The sequence below is a fragment of the Saccostrea echinata genome, unplaced genomic scaffold (assembly GCF_033153115.1).
Source record: "Saccostrea echinata isolate AGI-Se365-2 ecotype Australia unplaced genomic scaffold, CSIRO_AGI_Sech_v1 ptg000016l, whole genome shotgun sequence".
Taxonomy (NCBI): Eukaryota; Metazoa; Mollusca; class Bivalvia; order Ostreida; family Ostreidae; genus Saccostrea; species Saccostrea echinata.
The window spans coordinates 4,302,546-4,326,576 of record NW_026889765.1 but is presented as its reverse complement, the minus strand read 5'-3'; the positions used below and the strand labels follow the sequence as shown (position 1 = coordinate 4,326,576).

Here is a 24,031-nt window from a genome sequence, read left to right as displayed (position 1 = left end):
TGTCATGTCTCACTCAGATTGTTCATTGTATTTTTTATGAATGATATAAATTGCAATTAAGAGCCCAAATTCTTCTGACCAATTCCTTAGAGATATAAATAACACCTGTTTGATCAGAGATGCTCTACCAGAAATCTCCTTACACAAAACTCAATAAATAACCTCTAATTTGACATGCAATTTGTTATCAAAATTCTCCTTGAAACAAGAGCATTGCTTGATAATTATTACACCCACAGAACAATCTAATTAAAATTAGACTTGTAATTTTCGCTCCTCTACGATACGCTTGTATTGAAGCGTATCGTAGAGGAGCGAAAATTACAAGTCTAATTTTAATTAGATTGACCCACAGAAGAAGAGGAATTTCTCTTATTATTGACACAAAAGAAATATATTTGTTATAGATTGCTGTAAAGTACATCATGAAAAAAATGTGTATTTTCTTGATTTATCATTTTTTAATAAGGTTACTGCAATACTCTTGCATCTATTGGGATTGTGTAACTTAAAAGCATAACTTTCACCTTAATTAAAGGTCACAGTGATCTTTAAGAAGGATGCGACACATCTTCTACCCAAGATGCATCAACTGACCTAGCTGCAGATCTGTAGGTCGCTGGTCTAAAAAAAATTGGGATGGAGGACCAGAGAGCTACAGAGCCACCTATTGAAAAACTTGCATATTTTAATTGTGCACAAAAAAGAGCACCATTTTTTTGGATTTATTTCACGGTATATTTCAAAATATTACTAACCGTGTGTTCCTAACACATTCTATTACTACTTTCAAAACAAAGCTGCATGTACAAGTCATGCACCAAGCGCTTTGGACTGAATTGTCTTTTCAAAGGTCTCAATTTCAGGCCCAGGGGGGCTATAAACAACGGTTTGGGGAAATGTTTTGTTGTGGATCGAAGTAATAAAAAAATATACTAGGAACACAGGGTTAGTAAAAATTTAAGATGGCAGCATTAATAAACTGAGAAATAAATCAAGAAACAGCACACTTTTTTGCGTGCAATAATATATGTTTTTTTTCAATGGGTGGCACTGTAGCTTTCAGGTCTTCCTTCCCAATTTTTTCTGACCAGCGAGCTACAGATCTGCAGCTACAACTGACCAAATCACAGATTTCATTTTCTTTAGTTGATAAAAATGACATACAAAGTCTTGGATGGTTTTTCATGACCTTTTAATGGCATTGGTATTGATAAAGAATAAGTAATAAAACAATAAATAATAGAGTACATTTCAAAAATTATTAGAAAACCTCATAATGAATAATAAACATGATATCTAAGCCAGCTTAGAATTAAATTGAAAAGGATTATTATTATTTTTAAAAAAAAATAAAATATGGTTTCAAATAAATGATAAATAACATGGACAGGGTTAAAAGACAATCAAAGGTACCACATTCACAAAAACATTTCACACAAGCACTCTAACTCACATACATGTGTATTACAAATTGCTTACCAGGCAAGATTTCAAATACACATAATAGTTGGTTTTGATGATGGTCAATAAGGTTATAATTTAAAAATACATGTACAACAAATAAAACTTTACTGATCTTATTTTTAAAATCAATTCTGTCTATTAGCACAGGTGACCTGTGACCTTTGATCAGATAGTAACACACAAGGTAACACTTGACAGTGCAGTGGCACACACTAAGAACTATTAAACACTGGACTCAAAATACTGCAATTCCCGTGGAGAAGACGCAGCACTGCCTTGCTTTTGTAACTCCATTGCTCCATTGTCTTGCCATTCTACCACAGATGTGGGGGTGATGCTTTTTTCACGGTGAACCTCCACTGCACAGGTAATTCTGTTCTTGGAGGGAATTCTGTTTATACAGAGGTTAGCAGGTTCAGACATGACTCGTTTGGACTCCTGTATGGGATTTTTCTTGGGTTCCCTATCTGTGATGTCACTCTCAGTCAACGATCCAGCACTGTGGATGGAGAGGGACCTGCTTTTGGGCTCTATGCTCATGAGCTGTTTTGGTTCAGATACTGTCTTATTCTCCAGTGAATTCAGTTCATTGTGAACTGCCTTCATTTCAACTACTTTTTCAGCTTGTTCAACATTTTTTTCAACTTTCTCATCTTTCAAATCCTCTTTGTTCAACTCTGTCTTCAACTCTTCATCATCAATCCCCTCTAGTTCATTTTCTACCCTTACACTTGTAATACCATCTCCCATATCAACTGAAACATTTTCAGCTGCATTGTTTTCACTGTTTTCCGCTACACTGCTGGCATGTTCTTCCTCTATTTTACTCAACAAGTTATCAATACTGTCCACGTTCATATCCTCGCTCTCAACCCTGAGCTCTCCGTGAAGTTCAACATTCTGAAGACAACCTTGACCCTCCATCTCCATTGTCACCTGATCCTCAGAATTTTCTCCTATGTGCTCCTCCTCATGGTTTGTGGTCTCCTCCTCTGGATTGTTTGTGAGGTTGTCCTCAAAGAATTCGGCCAGAAATCCTCCATCACTGATCATCTGAGTGTGAAGGGTCTGCTGCTCCACCCAGCTTCTCGTTTCCTCCAATATGTCTGCTAAATCTGTGGTTATTTCCGGAGTGATCATGGACTCTTTACTTTCCTTGTTGCTCATGGTTTTAGTTGTGCTGTCTATAGGACTGCTAGCTTTTATTAGCTGTACCCCTGCAAAAACTATGAAATGTCATTTATCTCATTCCCTCTATACAGTTTTAACTTAATTATGTACAAACATGCTGTGCATTTTTGAAAATGTTCTAAAACTGAAGAAAAAAAATCCCCATCACGTTTCACTGTAAAATCAATATGTACGGTACACCTAAAACAGAGAACTACATGTACTATCTATTAATCTCTCTTTCTGGTATTTGTACAGAGTTAACTTTTCTTTGTAAGGTAAACCCCCTGTACCTGAGTCAGTTGATTCTCTTTCTGGTATTTGTACAGAGTTAACTTTTCTTTGTAAGGTAAACCCCCTGTACCTGAGTCAGTTGATTCCTCACTGTGTTCTGTGGTAATGGTGTCCTCTTTCTTGAGTTTACTGCTCCCCCTTTTCAGAGAGTCCTCTTGGCTTTGTGGAGTGGGGACAGGTATTTCCACAGTCAGCATCTCATTGAAGAAGTCCTCTACTTCTTGGTCTGTAGGCAGTCCTCTCCCTATGTTCTGTAATCACAAGTTCATTATTAAAACAGAAAGTTGTCCTAGAGTCAACATGCATTTAATATATCCCAACATTAGAGATAAAAGTTTGAATATGTGCCTGTACATTCTATAGAGCAATATGTGTATATTCTATAAAGCATTATTTAGAGGTACATGTACATCCAAAAAAAGTTAAATAAGAAGGGAAACCTCCTGCTCTTTTAACATTTCATCCACTTCCTGTGTGTCATGTGACTTGTTGAGTTTTTTCATCACTTGAGAACCAGGATCCATCACCTATAAGAAAAAAAATTTAAAATTTACAAAAAAAAAAAAAAGGAAGAAAAGTGACACATAAATTCTGGCATCAATATTTCAGTAAATCAACTATTATTTACTCGCAAAACAATACTTATCATTTCTACATTCACAACTAACTTGAACAAATATAATTAATATTCCATTGTAAATCAATCAAAAATTCAAACAAGATGACTACATTATTAGTTAAAAAGTTATAAAGGGTTGAAACTGTCAGCAGCTCATTAATATTGGTTATAATCTTAGTAAAATTCACAATCACAGATGTACTACCAGGTACCGTAAACAAGGAATATAGGCCCATTTTATTTTTGCCCTTTTCATCCTGGCTCTTAATTAGTTGGTAAATTCAAATTATACAGGACGAAATTTATCTCTCTTTTTAACACAACTGTGTTTGGATGAATCTAATGAGGAGAAAAAGTTTGCAATGTGAAAAGGCAAAAAATAATGTGGGGCAAAAACAACCCTGTATACAGTTTTATGTTACCTGCATAACAGTTGTCACCATTTTTGGAGTTCGACTAATAGCTGAAGAAGACTTGATGATTTCATCCATACAAGAACTCCCTAATGATTCGGCACTCTCCTTGGCTAATTTAGCATTTTGTCTCAGTAACTTTCTACAACATTATAAGAAAAAATCAAAAAAATTCCAAAAGAAAAATTATATATAGAGCAAGCTTAATTAACACCAATGATTTTACAGCTTTAAAGAATTTTGCTTTTGCATAAGAAAAAGTGTGGGTAAATTTTAATTCTGTTTTCTTTATTTTTTACCTTTATTTTTTTCAATAAATCTTGGATTTAGCAATTTCATAGAGGGATTAACAAATGCAAATTGAATGCATGTGCATTTTCAAAGCCATGGTCAATGATTTTAAAAGGTAAGAAATTTAGGAAAGGTTTTATTTAACCATATAGTCAGGTGTAAGATTAAGGCTGAAAAAAAAAAGAACCTGCATACATTTTTACCTGCAAGGGTTGGATTATTGTGTATTTAAGATTATTGCAATTGCAGGAGGTTAATTATAAATATGTAAATGTCATGCAGTAGCATAATATTATCATATTCTTTCAAATCTCAATGTTTCCTGTTTAGTATGTATGGTACTTTCAATACACATGTTAATAGGGAAAACACATCAGTTATTGATGCATGCAAACTCAATGTATCTAATTTAAATTTTACCTTCACTAAAATTACAATTGCTGATCTTAGAAATTTTAACTTTAGGAATATAAAATGTTTTCTTAAAGGATGCACATCATGCAAATTCATGCTTTTAGTTATTTTGGTTTGGATTTATAACTGACTGGTTCAGTTAATCAAAGGGGAGTTAACTCCATGCATAACTTGCAGGAATTTTCATTCATATGATGGGATTTACCTGTAGTCTAAGGTTGAGTAATCTGTGTTCCGTCAAATAATTGAGTTAGCATGTCAGATACTTTATTCACATATTAATAGCCTTTACAATTCTTATTTGGAATAATATATGATTATAGATTTTTTTCCTCCCTTGATATGTTTACAAATTAATTAGACAATTACACATAGTCAACATTATAAATCAATAGATAAAATCATCTGAAGAAATGTAACTATCTGAAGGGTTAACTGAATTATCTGACTAGATGACTGAATTATCTGACAATTATTTAAGTATCTGACAATCAAGTCTCTGGATCTAGAGAGCTAAATTGGCTTTAACAGGGGATGTGAATATCATGCAAATTCAGTGCAGAGTTTTAATATACATATCATGGATTATCTTGCTAGATGTTTCTACATGTAAGTTATGGAGTGTGCTGTTTTGGGTAAAATGTGATTTTCCTGTACTTACATTCTATAAAGGAACAAGAAAAAATTAACAGAAATATTACTCATTTGTCAACTGATCTTGCAGCTTAAAGAAATGGTTAAAAAATTATGTTAATTTAAAAAAAAAAGAATATACAAGTCCTCCCTTCAAACATATATTTGTACAATACAATAATGCAAAAAAGTAAACGTTAACAAGAAATTAACTTTTCCTTATATCATTACAGTCAAATATACTAAACCTGCATGGGAATTAATGGAATTATTTGCTCTTAAAGTTGATGCACTTAGTTTAAAAAAAATTGAACTGACATAGAGTGAAAAACAACAGTCCAGACAACAAATCAACAAAACGAAAATATTAAAATTACAGCTTATAATTAATCACAATACTAAAATAATACTAGAATTCTTGTAAAGTTTCTGTGAAATTGACTGCAGAGAGAGAGAGAGAGAGAGAGAGAGGGTCTTAGAGAGAACTTATTAAGCCCAGGTATATTTTAATGCCCCACCATGAATATAGCTCAGTTTCAAAGAAACTAATCAAGATTTTTTTTCATCAAAATTCATATACTGATATATATTGATGAGAGCTATTCAACTTCATCAACATTTTTTGACCTTGACCTTTCCTTTGACCCTGACCTCACTTTTCAAAATGGACCATTTAGTTATAAATAGCTCCTTGACCTATATGACCTGGGTTGGTTTTAGAATTTACAACAACATGTGTTTGTTAAACACTGATGCCCCCGTATGGCAGCTTATGGCGAAGGTTAAAGTTTCTCAAATGCAAATCAAAATCCAGGCCAAAAGATAAAAAATATTAAATTTGAGAGTCCTAGCTGCAACTGTTCAAAAGTTATGGCGAAGGTTAAAGTTTTTTAAAAGTAAGTAAATCATCAAGGTCAAGGTCAAAGTTGTTGGTATCCAAAGGAAGGTCTTGTCACAAGGATTACATATGTAAAGTATGAAAGCCCTAGCACCAACCATTCAGAAGTTATGGCCAAGGTTAAAGTTTTTCGAAAGTAGGTCAAACTTCTATGTCAAGGTCAAAGGGTCAAAGTGATTGGTATCCAAAGGAAGGACTTGTCACAAGGATTACATATGTGAAGTATGAAAGCCCTAGCATCAACCATTCAAAAATTATGGCCAAGGTTAAAGTTTTTCAAAAGTAGGTCAAACTCCTATGTCAAGGTCAAAGTGGTTGGTATCCAAAGGAAGGTGATGTCACAAGGATTACATATGTGAAGTATGAAAGCCCTAGCATCAACCATTCAAAAATTATGGCCTAGGTTAAAGTTTTTCAGAAGTAGGTCAAACTCCTATGTCAAGGTCAAAGGGTCAAAGTGGTTGGTATCCAAAGGAAGGTGATGTCACAAGGATTACATATGTGAAGTATGAAAGTCCTAGCATCAACCATTCAAAAGTTATGACCAAGGTTAAAATTTTTCAAAAGTAGGTCAAACTCCTAGGTCAAGGTCAAAAGGTCAAAGTGGTTGGTATCCAAAGGAAGGACTTGTCACAAGGATTACATATGTGAAGTATGAAAGCCCTAGCTCCAACCGTTCAAAAGTTATGGCCAAGGTTAAAGTTTTTCAAAAGTATGTCAAACTCCTAGGTCAAGGTCAAAGGGTCAAAGAGATTGATATCCAGAGGAAGGTCTTGTCACAAGGAATACACATGTGAAGTTTCAAACCCCAAGCATTAACTGTTCAAAAGTTATGGCCAAGGTTAAAGTTTTTCAAAAGTAGGTCAAACTCCAAGGTCAAGGTCAAAGTTGTTGGTATCCAAAGGAAGGCCTTGTCACAAAGAATACACATGTGAAGTTAGAAACCCCAAGCACCAACTGTTCAGAAGTTATGGCCAAGGTTAAAGTCTCATAAAATTTTGCACAAGTGGGTCAAACTCCAAGGTCAAGGTCAAAAGGTCAAATATGATGGTACCCAAAGAAAGGTCTTGTCACAAGGAATACACATGTGAAATATGAAAGTAATAGCTCCAACCAATCAAAAGTTATGGGCAAGGTTAAAGTTGACAACAGACAGACAGACAAACAGATAAACAGACAGACAGACAGGACAAAAACAATATACCCCCGGGATCTTTCGATCCGGGGGCATAAAAAGCTTGTTGATTTCTAGTACTAGTAGTACAGATGGAACAAAAGCAGTGTAACTGAATTGATTAAATTCTTTGTAATACATATATATACAATAGAAATCCATCGCAGCTCACTGCAGGCGAGAATACCTGTATCAAGTAATACAGTGAATAATTCTTGTCCTCGAAGAAAGTTTGCTGTACAGGTGAGGTATAGTCCAGCTTGACTGTGTTGTAGTAAATACAATGGAATTTACGATATGCTTTCTATTTAGTGTCTTTTATATGAAGAATGAACATGCATAAAAGATAGATAGTTGAAGGATTATACATAGCCCTTAAAAAAATAAAAATAGTCTTTGAAAAGGTGAGAATTTAAAAACTATAAAAGTGTGGCACCAGGTGGATTCAAACTACAACTCTAAAAAAGTATCTGAGGTGATATTATGCAGCTGTTATACCAATCGAGCTATTCTGGCTATGAAAATGGCTGGACAGGTATAAATGTGAACCAGGTTGTCAAAAACAGGTTTCCTTATTTTTAGTAGTTTTTTTTTTTGGTGAATTTCGACCTTAAAGCATTTTTTTTTGAATACATCTTTTATTCAAGATTTTTTTTTTATCAAACCTTATATGTTGATACATATTGATAAGAGCTTTTCAACTGCATCAACATTTTTTGACCTTGACCTTTCCTTTGATCCTGACCTCACTTTTCAAAAAAAAAATTGTTAAGCTCATTTTCAAAGAAACTATTCAAGATATTTTTTACCAAACTTCATATGTTTATACATATTGATAAGAGATACATGTATTCAATTGCATCAACATTTCTGACCTTTTTCTTTGACCTCACTTTTCTCACTTTTATGTGTAGCTCAGTTCTAAAGAAGTAAATAGATATTTTTATCAAACTTCATATGCTAATGAATTTTGGTGAGTGCTATTGCCCTGCATCAAGCTTTTTTGACCTTGACCTTCCCTTTGACCTTGACCTCACTTTTCTTAAATAAGCATTTAGCTTAGTTTCTAAGAAACTATTCCAATATCTTTTATGTAAGCTTATGCACTGATACATAATTTGGTGAGAATTAATCAACTGTGTCCAAATTGTTTTTACCTTGAACTTCCTAATGACCTTTGACTTTACTACATGTATTTATTGTGTTTAAATCTCAGTTTCAAAGAAACTTTTCAAGTTATTTTCATCAAACTTCAAAAACCAATACAAATTTTCATGTTGTAATACTAGTGAAGCCTTGAGGGTGGCATTCATGCCCTATGGACATATTTCTAGTTTGACTTACTTGGCTCTCTTTTTCATATGTCTGTGAGCCTCTGGATATTCAGCCATGGCTGCCTCAAAGTCGCCTTTGGAGAGAATGAAGAGGTTGGTGAAGCCCTTACAGATGACGTCAGCTGTTCGTCGATTTCCCTCCCCTCCACTTAAAGCCAGCAAACTACAGTAGTAATAATATTTAATTAAAATCTGATTCTTGTAAATGATTGCTAAGAAAGAAGAAATTTAAAACTTTTACAATCACCAAAAGTGAATACCTTTCTAAGAGCCTGTAAAATATGAGTGTTTTTTTTTTTTTTTTTTTTTTTAACATTCATTTACAATTAAACATTGGTATCTCAAACATCAATATCTTCAACAGAATACTTTGATTCAGAAGTGGATTGGAAGACAAAAACACTTTTTCTTTATGTATTTTCAAATTAACATCAATATCTCAAATCCTCTGATATCTCGAAGTTTTTTTCTTGGCCCCATTGAATTCAATATAACAAGGTTTGACTGTATGTGATTTGCATAAAATAAACAACTTGGCACTGTACTGCTTCCCTGACAAATGAAAACCAAATCTGACCTGATTTCACCAAAGACACTCCCCTCCTTTAGTGTTGCCAGGACGATTGAGTTGTCAGGTCCGCCCACCACATCTACCTGACCTTGACTTACAATATACATCTCTTTGCCAACTTCCCCCTATGTTTAGTGAAAATATCAATGAAATACTATGAAAAGAGCAATACATCCTGGGTATATTTTATCTTAGCATTACTTGTGTCCTTTGTGCAGTTATCATTAAATGGCAAATTAAAAAAAAATGGGCTAATTAAAACAATAGCCAATAACTCTAAATATGGCACATTATAATCTTTAGGAGGGATATATTCCACTACTAGTATAAACAGTTATTTCATTTGTATTGCATTATTTTTTTTTTACTTTTCTGCAAACATAGTCCCCTGGCAGGTAGAGTATTGGCTTTAGTTTCAACACGAGATCGAACAGCAAAGTCTTGTCACAGTCTTGGAACAGCTTGACTTTACTCAGTGTGTTAAAATGGACATGGATAGCCAGATCAGTCCTTAAGTTCTTAGGCAGCGTATCCATCAAAGCCTTCTCATCTACAAAAATTATTATCTCTAAATACTGTAGATTTACTATTTTATACGAGTACTTATATTTGTAATATCTCAAAATTCTTCTTTTTTTTTTTTTGTAGAAATCAAATGGTGAAAACATGAATTTGTGGGTAAACTGCTATTCAAGAAGTATTTCCATGTATTCAGCAATATCAAAAATAAAAGTTAATTCTATTTCAATGAGTGGTGTTTCCTTACAAAATTATGCAATAAATTTGTGTATATTAAGGAATCTACAATAAGCATTTCATTCATAGAATTAATCAATGCAAAAGATCAAGCATAAAAAAAGCTGCAAAGATTCACAGATTTTTTTAAAAATTCTGATTATAATTCATAGTCCATGATGGAACATAAACAAACCCAGTATTTTCTGTTGCTGCCAGTTATAGATGAACCAAGTCCTGACTTTTTCCTGGGTCTCTTTTGGCAGGTTTAGGTTCTTGACATACCAGATAGCAGCATCCATTCTCTTATTATAAAGGGCCTTAACTCTTCCAGCAGCATCCACAATGTCCCTTATCTAAAGCAAATAAATACATAAATGAAAGCTAATGTGCTTTTTCAAGTGTTTTGCAACTCAAAAAAAAACTCTTACATTTTTTAAATACTAGCTTTAGCAAAAATTGACCAAACAAATGCAGACACAATGAAAGGTATAGCATACATTTGCCCAATCAGAAATGTCATCGCAACAAAATTGATGATTAACAAACCTGACCAATCAGGAGAGCAAACACAAACACTCCCGACACCCAGTACACTGTCATGAAGACATACTCCAGGACATTGGTAGGCTGAGGGTTGTTCCCAATGGAAGTGGCTGTCTTTGTAGCCAGGTAGAAGCAGCGGATGTAGCTGAAATATGAAATTCTCAGGATACATCAAACACCGGACAGTACAGTTAAGGTGCCAAATGGAAATATCTGCGAATTTTTTAGATAGAAAATACATTCTTTACAAGGATGGGTGTTTCTTTTTAGGACTTTACTTTTATCGGACAAATGCAATGTGGTTGAAAACTACATGTTGAGGACGATTAGATTTCTTACTTACACTTGTCACATGATGTGGCAGTCACGTGATTTTAGCAAATATACTGAATTATTGAGGTCATCTATAAATTCTGATATTGCAAGGGCATAACCAAGTTAAAAATCTAAGTTTAACATATAATTATTTTCAAAACACATTGTAGTTTGTGAAAAGTACTGTGAACCTATATAGATTCTACTATCTAATTGCTAAAATTACATTTGTTAGACTGTATGTTGAATATTTTGCTGGTCAAGTACATTAAATATAGATATAATTAATTCATTTGCAATGTTTCAACAGGTTCGCAGCACTTTTCAAATATCTTCATACTTCTTGAGTTTATGTGTGAAAGCTTGTCATAATTCATTGAGGGTATGCCCTTGCAATATATCGATTTATTACAACCCTTCTATTACCCTTCAATGAATTTGCATACAAATATACGACAGTCTAGGGAATGTACGGGAAGTATATGAATAAAATCATAAAATAGACATTGCATTCAAGTTAATGGCCTCTTATAGATCTACAATTTATATTTTATTTAATTACAAAATACATTTTTCATTATATAAATATAACTTGATCTGCCTCTCACTGCATACAAACTGCATCAAATTTTACGATATGACGTCACATTGACAAGTGCATTGCGATCAGTGAATCGTTTATATATTGCTGTGTGGGATTTAACCAACAACAATAATACATGCACTAGTTAGTAGTGATATAGTTTAAAGCTATTCAACAGTTTAAGATAGCAAATCGTTTCATTTTGTGGTAATTTGAATAACTTATATTTTTGTGTGATGTCATAGTAAGCATTTCCCGTATAAATTAGGCCCCACCTCCTTACTGCAGCCTTAACTGTGCTGCGCGGATAGTGAATTTAAGTGTTACTTCTTTTGAAGTAAAATTTTCTCTTGGCAACTGATACTTTCTAATAAATTTGTCTCAATATCTCTGTAGCCGATTTTAAATTGCAACATTAAAAAATCTTAATTGTAAAGTGCAAGGTGAAAATTTTCAAAAAGCAAAATGCTATATGAAAAAAAAATCACATCACACAAAGCTCCTTTTTTCTGCCCTTTGATTTGTTATACATACGCATTGCCGACACCATTGTACACCCATCTGTTGCTACCGATTCCTTCATACACAGACATAGCATAATAACCGCAGGTCTCAACGTGGATCAAGAACAACATGTAGATCACTGTTTTTGTAATTCTGAAATTTATAAATTATGACGGATACAGTCCAAATTGTATGGTAATAGTCTACTCATATTATGGTGTTTTTTTTTGGAAATCTAGGGCTTTCTGCAAATATGTAACCTCAAATTCATCAATCAACAAATCCATCTATCAACCAATCAATAAAACAACTTCATAATTAAATACATGAATACATGTACACGTACTTAAAAACATAGTTGATCAGAGATTACAGAGCTCACCTCAACGAATGTTGTCTTTAAGTAAAGAAAAGTCCCACACTAAACTAATAAGCTAGTAATGTGCATCCCTAGATGCAACATTTATGCAATTTGGGTCTGATAGGGCTTGCAATTACTTGGGAATGGACTTATTTAAAAATTTAAACTAGTCACTCATCCAGAAAATGTAAGTCAAATCCAGCATCTGAAGCAAGTTTGAGAGTGTTCATCCTGTGATGATGTAGGTCAGATCCAGCATCTGAAGTAAGTCAAGTAGTGTGCATCCTTAGGTGTATCATCCATGCAAGTTTGGTTCAGATAGGCCTTATAGTTACTTGGAAATGAGATCTGCTCCGAAAACTTTAACCTGGTCACTCATCCGGAAAATGTAGGTCAGATCCAGCATCTGAAGCAAGTCCAGTAGTGTACATCCTTAGATGTATCATTCATGCAAATTTAGTCAATATAGGGTTTATAGTTACTTGGAAATGAGATCTTCAAAAACTTTAACCTGGTCACTCATCTGGAAAATATATGTCAGATCCAGCATCTGAAGCAAGTCCAGTAGTGTGTATCCTTGGATGTATCATTTATGAAAGTTGGTCAACATAGGACTTAAAGTTACTTGGAAATGAGACCTGCTCCCAAAACTTTAATCTGGTCACTCATCTGGAAAATACAAGTCAGCTCCAGCATCCAAAGCAATTCCAGTAGTGTGCATCCTTAGATGTATCATCCATGCAAGTTTGGTCAATATAGGGCTTATTAGGGCTGTCACGGTTCCCTGAAATAACCGAAAACCGCGGTCCAAGTTGTTTTCGGTTCCATTTTTCCAGATTTCGGTTGGGTCTGGTTTATATATTAGAATATGTTTTATACAAAAAATGTCATCAAAATCAAAAGAAGGATGACAATAACAGTGATAAATAAACATCACAACTGAATTATACTTCATTCCATGACAAAACACTCGTCACGAAAGGATTAGATAATAATCAAAACAATCAAGAATGGTCAGATTGAAGCTAATAGTCAGCCTAGTGGTCCTAAACACCGATGTCAAGACGTTAACATGGATAAGATTTGTTTTAAAGGTGAATGTAACGTTACAAATAGAGATTTTTTATGTGAAATTCATGAAATTAAGGTTTATAATAGAGGTAAATAACAGAACCAAAAAACCCAAAACCGAACCGAAAATTTTCAGAACCGAACCGACCCGAAAAATATTGGAACGGTGACAGCCCTAGGGCTTATAGTAACTTGGAAATCAGATCTGTTCCAAAAACTTTAATCTTGTCACTCATCCGGAAAATGTAGGTCAGATCCAGCATCTAAAGCATGTTCTGTAGTGTGCATCCTTAGATGAATCATCCAGGCAAGTTTGGTCAATATAGGGCCTATAGTTACTTGGAAATGAGACCTGCTCCAAAAACTTTAACCTGCTCCAAAAACATTAACCTATTCACTCTTTATCTGAAATTGCAGCATCAAACCTTGACTGGTACAATGAAACACACTAGAAGCATCCTCCATGCATCTCTGATTAATATAGGGCATAAAAGTACTTGAAAAGAAAACTGCTCAAAAAACTTTAACCTGGGACGCCGACACCAACACTGACGGTATTACATAAGCTCCCCCAACTTTGTTGAGGTGAGCTAAAAAGTAATTGCATTCATGTGGCAAAAATCAAATTTCAAGTGCCTTATAAAGATAACAAACCTAAGGATGTGTGCTGATCTAACAGCTTGATCACAGCGCTCAAAAAACTCCCAGAAAGTCTGAATCTGTAATATAAAATCTGTGATATAACTTGTGTGTTCTCTGAGAAAACATCTGAAGTTTTGGCTAAAATGGTGCAAAAGTGATGCATTCAGAGTTACCGTATGTAGAATTATGCTTTATGTTAATGTTACATACTATAAATGTAAGATAACTTACTTTAAAATATCTGGGAAACCTTAGCCAAGGAACAACTCCAACTTTAAAGTAGAAAAGATCCAAAGGCAGCAGGGATAAAACATCAAACTGAAATCATAAAAGGGGGATAACTCTCAAAATAAGATTAGATATTTATTTATAATACTATGAAACTAAAACTTCACTGCTTTTTAGCTCAGTTTAACCAGACATAGAGGTCTTACCTTAAACATGCTTTTCTTCATATAATTCTTCTTTGTTAGCCTCTGATCCTCCTGCAAAATGAAAATGAAACTGTGTCAACTACATTTCTGATCTGGGCACTAATCTGCACAATTTGAATGTTTTTGAATTGCTGGTAAAGATGATTATTAAGTTCAGATTAGGTTAAGAGATCGAAAAGAAATGTACAAATCGACATGTTTGATGAAAAAATATTCATACTTCCATAAGTCCACTATTCAGGAATGTCAGTCTTGGTTTGAACACAAGAATATCTAACAGGTAGACAAAGTCACAAAAATAATCACAAATCAGCCAATATATCACGTTTTTGTCAGTCTGGTAGGGAAAAATCCCTCGTAATGGAATCACCGACACATTGTAGGTAAAGCACAGAGCAACGAGGGCCAACCAACTCATGTAAATCTTACCTATAAAAGAAATAATCATAACTATATATTAGAATATATCATGAAAGCTTGATTCTTTGTTTAAATTAACAGACGTCAAAGTGCATTTGATTTACTTTTAATTCAACTAAATCTTCACGGATATTGAAAGGTTGAGGTCACACTTGAAATTTGACTTCCAAAATAATAATTATTATTTTTTTTCCTATTTTTTAAATCTTTCCTTTAAAATATTCAAGGTAATTTTCTTCTCCCCTTACTGAGAGAAATGGAAAATAACATTTTCTATGACCTGAACGTTTCTTCGCCATACCTAGTTAATGTCCTTTTTTTTTTTTAGATATCTTTAAGTACATCAACATGCAGAAATGTGGCTGAATAAATGCAGCCATAGGTGTTAAATCATACAAATGTACTAACTTTGAGGTTCTAAAATGGAGGGAAACTGTAAATATTTGCAGCAAGTGGGGAGTCGGGACTTGCAGCAGCCCCAGTCCATGTAAAACTTGTCAAGCTCCTCCTCTGTAGGCAGGCCATCCTTCCCCAGCATCATGTGCTCCGGGTAAAAGTTGTTAATTCTATTCTGTCTGGCAGACTCATCTTCTGTCACAGAAACTGCTGTAATTAAAATAAACTTTCACATATTGGTCTATTTGCATATTGTGAATGGCTTCATTGCAATTATCAACCTTTTAACTCTCCAAAGTTCAATTTTTGAACAGAGTATTGAAAAAAAGAGAAAGTAGAAAATGCCATGAAATAATGCATTTCTGCATACTGAACTAGCAAATACAGGTTTAACTTTATTGGTATCTTGAACAACTAACTCTGGAGTTGAAAGGACTTGGAAGTCCCCACCAATTCAATTTTCTTTATGCATTGAAACCTCAATGTCTCCATTGCTCAGCATTTGAAATTTTTCATGTTTGAAATGATGAGGTTTGACTGTATAACCTATCAATGTTTGATCAGGTACCTGAGTTAGCTTCTGACAGAGCATCAACCTCCGACAGGGAGGAGGGGGTGGGGGGTTGGATGGTATTCTCTTTGATCTTCTCTGTCCGGCTGGAGAAAGCCTGGACCAAGTCATGGAGGTACTGACTCAGACTGCTACTCACATTGGATAAACTGTTACTCCTGGAACAAACAGGTAAAGTCAAAACCTATTTTGAGAATACGTAATGTAACTTGATACTTATTCAACAGATAGGGTCAAGAAACAAAAAAAAAAAATGTAAAAACTTCCTTCAACTCAAAATACAATGACCCATAACTATTATGTGAGGAGATTTCAGTCTTCTTAGATCAAAAATTCAATTACAAATCATTACTCAATATATTTTATACATTCTACATCTGACAGCAAGAATACATTAATTTTACTAAAAAATCAGAATCTTAATTTTCATCTATTATGACCCCTTAATTCCCTTGAAATGGTAATTAAAAACCTAAAAACCTCACCTTAATCAAAATAAGCATAATATTTAAGTCACTGCCTTACATGTATGTATTTAATCAACAACTATCTGTAGCTCTTTAAAGTTTTTTTTAAAAATAATTCACAATACCTTGTTTCAGAAATGTCCCCAAAAGACGACCTTCTAGAATGCAATTTGGCCAGCTCACTCCATGCTGAATTGATGCTAAGCAGTCCAGGGCTTGGTGGGGGTTGGAGATCATACTTGGAGCTTCCGTAGAAGCTAGGACTTGCAGGTGGCTGTCTAACATCTGTAGTAGAATTGTAAAGGAAGGCGTCAGTTTTTCCGTTAGGACCTGCTGGGGACAGTTCGTTTAAGAGCTTGGTCTCACTGTTTAAGAAGGTAGGGTCACTTGGGCGACGTGATTCTAAAAATAATTTACCGTGTTTTTAAGCAGTTTTGTTAATGTCTGCCAATTTAAGTTATTTTGGTTCTCATTTAACAAAATATACCCTGAAAATTAATGTTACTGCTTTCTTTTGTCTAATTTTATCAATCCTTTTTTTTTTTTGGAAGGAGGATGGGGTAGGGGATGGGGGGGGGGGGAGGGGGAAGGATGTTCCTTACTCATGATATTAACAATGTTTATCTTAATATTTCCTTCACATTGAATTTCAAATTTGTAAAAGCGATTTCTTTATTTTAATATCATCTCTGTGCTGAAAATGAAAAAGGTATAAAAAGTACAGGTTGTGCAAAATGAATTTTTAAAAAATGCATTTTATTTTAAATTTTTATCTCAATTATTGAATCATTAGTATTTTCTTCAAGAGTGTCTTTAAAATTAAGTTTCTTTTCAAATAATCTATCAACATACCAAAAAGATATATGAACCTAATTGGTAGCGAGACTAAATTTATGTGCATGTGTGAATTCCATGAAATTAATTACTTTTGAAGCAATGTTCACCTCTGTTCTATATACCAGAATAAAGTATGAATAATTTAGGCTAAAGACTTACTACAACATTCAAATGGTAAATATGAAGTAAGTAATATATAATATAGTCCGACACTAATTACATTTATAAATGTATTAATAAGATGTGACCAGATTAACTGGCCAAATTCTCTCTTTAAGGATATACATATAAGTTGATATACCACAAACAAAAATTTGATGCATGTATACAATATATATTTTTTGACTGATTTTGAATAGAAATTACATAAATAATAAATCCCTAATCAAAAATATAAAGAGAGAGTAATTTTTCTTTCAGGTGCTTAGATAAGTGACTTTGTGTAGTTTTCTATGTAATTCTAAATAAAATTTTGCACGCATTTATATTTGAAAGATTGTGACAAAATCTTTAAAAATTCTCCCACTTTACCTGACAAACATTATTCATGTTACCTAAGTATTTGAAAATAAATCTATGAGAAATATTGCTGATCTCTGAAAAAAGTTTCTTTTTGTGTTATTTATCCTTAATTGGACTTCATATTTATAAAGCACACATAATAAGAACATGTAATTAGATAGAACCCAACTTACCACATCAGCATACATATTTATTTCCTTTGTTAATTGTACGTATTCAATTATTCCCATAAAAATTCAATAGATTCCCTCCCTTGTTACATCCACCCTAAATAAAAAGTTTCTTAATAGGAACTCCGCTCTAGTACAATGTACATCCTTATACATTAAAGCCTTGTAACAACCTAGTGAGAATTACCTTGCTTAATTATATCAGAAATTTATTTAAAATTATCAATAATTTCATTAATTTTTTGGCTAAAACATCACCATTTTTTATAAGCAGTATGCATTTATGCATTATGACTCTTAACTTTGACTGCTGTATAAACATTTTTCTACACCATATAACTTTGTTTAATATCAAATACATACAGGTCTTTACTCTGCATACCTGCCTATATTGATGGAAAAATTGAATGAATGTATCAGTTGCCTGCAACTAATATGTGTAATTCTTAAGTTAATTTCAGGTTGTACAACTTTGGATGCACGGAAGCAATTTAGTAAATCTGAATACTTTTTCTCAGTCTTCTGGACTGCTCATTCAGCAGGTCCCTTTCAGCATGCCACAGCAATGTGCTTCAACTGGGCAAAATGTTATAAACTCGGCTCTCTTATCTACCAGGGGGCATTGATTTTTGAGAATTATTACAACTTAGAGATTCAGGAATGGTCTCTCAAAAGGACAATGATAATAAAAATCAATATGGCCTTTCGGAAAGCATGATCTTACAGATGAGGGAAAAAATGCCTACACTGCATTTATACCACAATAACTCTTATGTCCCAACGACTTCATTGAAGGAAGATAATTGCTATAAAATTGGCACTATGGTAGCAAAGAGAAAAACTAAAATGTTTTTCAAAATGGCAAGCATTATCATAATTGAAATCTCTGAAGAAATTCATTCAAAAAGACATGCTCTTTATTGTAACTATAAAGTGTTTGCATATCCTCTGAGAATCTGAAGGTCTAGATTGCTACATGTATAACAAGAAATTAATGATCTTGTTTTGACATAAAGCAAGCATGCACTTTTCAGTGTAAGTTCATTTGAACTGCTGCATAAAAATCTCTCCAATTTTGAAAAGCAATTATTGAACAGCAGATATTGTAGACACCAAATACAATTGCACCACATTGTCTCAGAATTTCATATCATATTTTCTTTGCAAACATAAGCTATCAATTAATGAAGGATGGCAATGACATTATCGTTAACTTAGTTCTGAACAATTAACCAGTTAGTCACACCAAAATGAATTTTCTTTTTCTTAAGGTCAATAGGTGAAACTCAAAAGAAAAGAAAGCAAAAAAGGAAAAGAATTACACTATGAAATATTTATGGGGACTAAAATTGTAATGTCACTATTTGGAATCCTGATTCCTGTAATATTTTCTGTGCATCAGAGGACCAATTGATCATTGTTCTAAAAGGTTCTCATCCTTCATCTCTCACATGAAATTTTGCTTTAATGCTGATAATTTCCAAAAGAAATCTAATGCATAATTGAAATGCACCCAATTTAAGCATGCCTCATGGGGCAAAATTTGGCTTTTGAACTTACAATTTTACAAAGGAAAAGTAATTTATCCTAGTGAGAGTTACCTCTCTTATAAGAGGGTCAATGAACCTTAATAAGAATATATGGTACAAATAAGGCCATGGAAAGGTCTACATGTACTACCAAGTGGAGGCAGATTTGCCAAAGACTATATAAATATAATGAGATTAGATATACCAAGTAATCGAAGATGGAAATCATTACAACTTGAACTTCTCATTTGGTTAACATCACTGAGTCTTTCTGAAACCACCCGAGAGTTCAAATCATTGATATAATAGCTAAATGCTAAAAAGTGTCAACTAGACTGGGATTTGAACCTGTGACCTCTCACACACACTTGAATTAAACCGCCAAGAACCTATTAGAATGAACATGCTATTGAATAAAGGAAGCTGTAAAATTATCAATACTTAAAATTTAACACATAGAATTCTGAATACTTCAGCAAACAAAGATTGTATTTTGAAATGCCTGGAAAAAAAATCTGAAATCTGCAACTTATTGCCATTTCTCCAATTACTCAGTTATCTGGTTAGCAAATATCATATCCACGTCATGTCATTTGTAGCTATTACAGATGACTCTTGATGACTCAAACTTCTTTTGAAGATCATGATCTCTTGGAAGTGAGTGAATGGTTTAGGGGCTGTGTATTGAGCAAAAAAATTCGATACGATACAATATTTTATAAAGCGATATCCTATTTATTGGATTCTTTAACAAGTCTATCAAAAAGTCTTATAAATCATTAAATGCATGAATTTTATAAAAACTAATTGTTTTATACCCATTTCAAAGGTCTTGTCTCACTGTCTCTACAAATCACACATCAAATTCAAACTAAATGACTGTAAAACAACATGTAAAAATAAAGTTGTCAATGTATTTTGAAATATATATATCTAAGATGTGCTATCTCCTTATTGATTATATCATTATTGATCAATTTTAATTCAAAACAGTGAAAATATAACCTTTGGTGATTGAAATTCCCAACTTTTTCACAGAATTATGAGAAAATCCGGTACGTATTGGAAGGTATTTTTTCGATATGATACATTCTTATATATTGTTACGTATCGATATATTGATACTGCCCTAGAATGGTCCCTATTTTTTTCTCCTATATAATCAAACAAATTTACCAAGCTAAAAATACAAAGGAATTACTAGAATATTGTTTTTAAAGCACACATGTATAATTGTAGTACATGTACTGCCTTAATGAAAATCAATAACTTCCAGTTAGACAAATTTTAAAAACCCAATCAAGTAACCAGGAAATTTCCACTTTAACTCTAACTTAAAATCTCAAACTCTTGTTCTTTTTAAGTTTTACAGTGAGTCGATCGTCTTCAACTGTCAGAGTTCAAGGTATTTTGAATTTAGCCTGTGTACTGTCTGAAACTCCCAAAGAAAATCACTTTTTGCTTCACACAACAATTTACTTCCTGCTTACAATAACGTAAATCACTTTCTATTCCTGAGAACTTTATTTTCCCATAATTACGCAAGATGGTCTGATCACAAAAATTTCATTCCAGCAAATATTTTCATTAATAAAGATTATGTAAGACATTTACTAAATTCATGAAAAAATTTTCTCGTTTAAAATACCAAACACTTATCTTGCAGCAAAAAATTTTATAATCTACTGAACAGTAGTTTCCCTGGCTAATGGTTGATGTGTCATGACCATCATCTAAGGTCTTTAAGTTGCATCAAAAAGGCCATAAAATCATAGGTTATACCTTCATAACCATAAGGGATCATGTATATGACTAATATGTACTATTTCTTGGTTTCCTTATTTTGTTATTATTAGATTGATTGATTGTATGTTGTTTTACGTTCTGTTCGAAAAATTTTCACTTTTATAGAGACTTCACCATAAACCGGTGAAGGGCTTCAAATTTAGACCTTTACTCAGCACTTAGGGCCATTGAGCAGTGAGGGTTCTTTATCGTGCCCATGCCTACCGTGACATGGGGCCTCAGTTTTTAAGGTCTCATCCGAAGGAACCGCAACTTTTATTTCAAAGTGCCCAGCACTTGGTGAAGAAACAGTTGCTACCTATTTTTTTATCGACTTCGGTCAGTCGTATGATTTGAACACATGACATTCCGATCATGGAACAAGCGCTCTACCGACTGAGCTACCATGTCTTTATCAGAAAAGGGGGCATGTCTCAAGTATGAATTAAGAGAAATTGAAACCACTTAGGGGAATGCAATGAAAATGAAATTTTTAATTTTTGTTTCTTTGAAAAATACCCCAGCTAATATGTTTCATGTCTGTTTCAGAGAAAGTGTTAATATATTTACCATGAGGTAAGTAATAATTATCTATTTCTGTGTGTGTTACCATGAGGATGATAACCTGACAATTGACCATATGTAATAATTATTTCATGTGGATTTGTGGTATACAGCAAAACTTGGTTATAACGAAGTCACTGGGACCTGTGAAATTACTTCGCTATATCCATAATTCGTTATCTCCGTATAAGAAATTCGTTAAATTTATATAGCTGGGGATCCAAGAAAAATTCGCTATATCCGTGAATTCGCTATATCCGTGTTCGTACTAAACGAGTTTTACTGTATATATGCAAATTACTGTTAAATGCAGAGCTCCCAACCCCAAATAAATGTTATCAGTAGTTTTCTACCCAATTGTCCAAAATATTGGACAAGTGTCTGTACTTCTCCATTTTTCATAATAAAAAAAAAAATAAACTGAAAGATGAAAATAGGAATATTTTTCATGTAAATCATGAAACCCTATTTAGGGGGTCAGAATCATAAGAATCATGGGTAAATTGAGAGGTCTGTAAATATATACTTGTATTTAGGGTGTACTGCACAATATTTGTCAGATTGTCTGTAATAATTTTTTCAGCTAAATATTGGATTTAGTGTATGTTTATGTGAATGTGCTTCATATAAATATACATGTACAGTACAAGACATATTTAGCATTGTACTTGATTTAGGAGTTACTCCTAAATCAAGTACAATGCTAAATATGTCTTGTACTGTACATGTATATTTAAGCTTTCTTACATGTTATGTGCTGAACCAAATGTAATAATTTTTACAGTTTACAGTTTTATATTTTATACACAATTTCTGTTCAATCTTTGGGTAGAAAATTACACAGATTACTTGCAGTACTACTGTATTTCTTAATTGTACATTAAGTCTGCTTTGACAAATTTTTGCAAAAAAATTTATCACCACATACGTAGCGTAAATTAATCTAAGGAAAAGAGTATGTCTATATAGTATACCAAAAAATGACAATACCTAGGGAGAAATAGAGTCCATTCAGTCAATAAAATACAACATATCTATTTATCAAGACACATTTTCTAAACACGCAAGGATAGGCCAATTGAAAGCAATTAATTATACTAATAGCCAAACCTGTATTTTTTCTGTACTCAGACAACAGAGGTATACTGCTCTCAGCAGATTCAAACTCCTGTAAAGAAATCCCCTCGAAATCCTCCTCACATAGACCCCAGGTGGAATATCTTACGGTCATGGCTCTAGGTTCTTTCCTGGGTCCAGCCCAATAACCAAAGGAAATGTCCCAAACCATTGAACAGAGCAACAAGACCTGACCTAGTTGCTGTGCATAGTTAAGAAAAAATTGACGAGAAAGAAATCACTTAAATGAAATAACATCAATGTCAACATAAATTGCCGAGGCAATCCATCAGACATTACATTCTATTATATCCTTTTCTATGCGGCCATAATAATGCTGAGATTTAGTTATCCTCAGGATAAAGGAACCGTACGTCGTTTTAAATCTGGCATACTCCAATCCTCATCATAATTTTTTTTGGTCAATATTTTTAAGTTTCTTACAAAATAACACATTCCAAGACCATCAATAACGAGAGAAAAGTTTATTATTCTCACATAAAACGCCTTCTTTCGATCCCAACCACTTTTAAACTCAGCCAATTAAACAATTATTCTTCTCAAGAGGCCATGCCCACATAATTCCAAAGAATACTATGTAACAAGTCCAATCAGTGTGTTTTTTACTTTCCAAATAATATCAGCTGCTCATTAACTGAGCAATAAAATGTCATATCCTTTGAATGGGATCTCACTGCAGCAAAAATGACCACTAATCAATACCGAGTAACAAACTTATAGTCCAGAGTCCCAATATTGATAAGCACTGGAAGTTCCCAGACATAATGCAAACTGGAATGTATAACCAGGTTTAGTGTATCCCAGTATACCATCTATAACATTGACTTAAATGAGCCATGTGTCAAGAATAAGTCTATCTGATGATAGCAGCATGTATGGATTCATTCCAGCACATTTTGTTACATTGGGATCAATATTCCTTAATAGTTACACAAAGCCTTCTCCTACGACTTTTTGATTCTGTGATTGTTTATTCAATTAATTGTGTAAGGCATTGGAAAAATTTTTTTAAACATTATTTAAATGATTGTTTTATATTCTGCAAAAGAATCACAATTTGAGCAAATTTAACTTTCAGATTGAGCAAACTTACAGACTGAATCAATAGAAATTTAGATAGATGCTTCATGCAGAGGAAACAAATCCATGGACTATAGAGAATCA

At 33.4% G+C, this 24,031-nt stretch overlaps 1 protein-coding gene across 1 annotated transcript; it reads right to left on the bottom strand.

Moving 5' to 3' along the window:
• Window positions 1-1,210: 1,210 nt before the first annotated feature.
• On the bottom strand, window positions 1,211-23,208 carry LOC133188361 (cyclic nucleotide-gated cation channel beta-1-like). The gene is made up of 18 exons (XM_061323746.1): window positions 22,841-23,208; window positions 16,449-16,725; window positions 15,854-16,014; window positions 15,298-15,495; window positions 14,690-14,898; window positions 14,470-14,520; window positions 14,267-14,353; window positions 14,048-14,112; window positions 11,992-12,114; window positions 10,563-10,704; window positions 10,210-10,369; window positions 9,647-9,828; window positions 9,285-9,403; window positions 8,718-8,870; window positions 3,973-4,105; window positions 3,372-3,458; window positions 3,002-3,182; window positions 1,211-2,684 (listed from the first exon to the last, which is right to left on the bottom strand). The coding sequence occupies exons 1-18, from the start codon at window positions 23,016-23,018 to the stop codon at window positions 1,690-1,692; spliced, it is 3,501 nt and encodes a 1,166-aa protein (XP_061179730.1). The 5' UTR covers window positions 23,019-23,208; the 3' UTR covers window positions 1,211-1,689.
• Between the last annotated feature and the right edge of the window lie 823 nt (window positions 23,209-24,031).

Excerpts from the sequence above, each read along its gene's own strand:
- LOC133188361 (XM_061323746.1), bottom strand. The coding sequence starts at position 23,018 with ATGGTTTGGGACATTTCCTTTGGTTATTGGGCTGGACCCAGGAAAGAA. Across the intron at positions 16,015-16,448 it reads GGGGACATTTCTGAAACAAG|GAGTAACAGTTTATCCAATG; the intron begins GTATTGTGAATT and ends TGTTTGTTCCAG. Across the intron at positions 4,106-8,717 it reads CATATGAAAAAGAGAGCCAA|AAAGTTACTGAGACAAAATG; the intron begins GTAAGTCAAACT and ends ATAATGTTGTAG.